This window comes from Sinocyclocheilus rhinocerous, unplaced genomic scaffold, assembly GCF_001515625.1.
Source record: "Sinocyclocheilus rhinocerous isolate Xijiao unplaced genomic scaffold, SAMN03320098_v1.1 C35736805, whole genome shotgun sequence".
Lineage (NCBI taxonomy): Eukaryota > Metazoa > Chordata > Actinopteri > Cypriniformes > Cyprinidae > Sinocyclocheilus > Sinocyclocheilus rhinocerous.
Genome location: NW_015761748.1, coordinates 1 through 606, shown reverse-complemented (window position 1 = coordinate 606; position 606 = coordinate 1). Strand labels below are relative to the sequence as shown.

General features: G+C 53.6%; 1 protein-coding gene across 1 annotated transcript; it reads right to left on the bottom strand.

Annotated features, from left to right (window-relative positions):
* Window positions 1-5: 5 nt before the first annotated feature.
* Window positions 6-602, bottom strand: LOC107735071 (potassium voltage-gated channel subfamily D member 3-like; the record flags this gene model as incomplete). Its single annotated transcript, XM_016546879.1, has 1 exon — window positions 6-602. A coding segment is annotated over one exon (597 nt), but the record flags the coding sequence as incomplete, so codon positions are not given.
* Window positions 603-606: the final 4 nt, after the last annotated feature.

Below are 606 nucleotides of genomic sequence, written 5' to 3'. Positions count from 1 at the left end.
GTTGTCATGGTTACAATGGTGTACCAGAAGGAGGCCGGGATGCTGGTGAACTTGCTGGACGAGGAGCCTTTCTCAGCGTAGAACATGACTGTGGCAAAGATGATGATGGCCATGGTGAGGGAGAAGAGGAGGAAACCGAGCTCGGACGCGCAGCTCTTCAGCGTGTAGCCAAGGATCCGGAGACCCTGGGAGTGGCGGGAGAATTTAAAGATCCGGAAGACACGGAACACCCGTAGCGTGACGAAGGCTCCGCTTACGTCCTCGTTGTTGGTCATGACGAGCCCAATGTAATACGGTAAGATGGCCACCACATCGATAATGCTCATCACACTTCTCATGAAGCGGTACCTGCTGGGCGCCGCAAACAGTCGCATCAGATACTCCACCGTAAAGATCATTACACAAGCCGTGTCCATGCAGAAAAATGCCTCTGTGTAGCGCTCCCCGCAGGGGATGTCTCTCTGATTCGGCATAGAACTGCAAGGAACTGTCTCAACCACATTGGTGATGACAGATATGGCGATGAAGAATCCGGTTACATAGTAGAAAACCAGCGCCATGGTGCTAGTGTGCGGGTTCTCGAAGGCCCTCCACATGGTCTCGCGG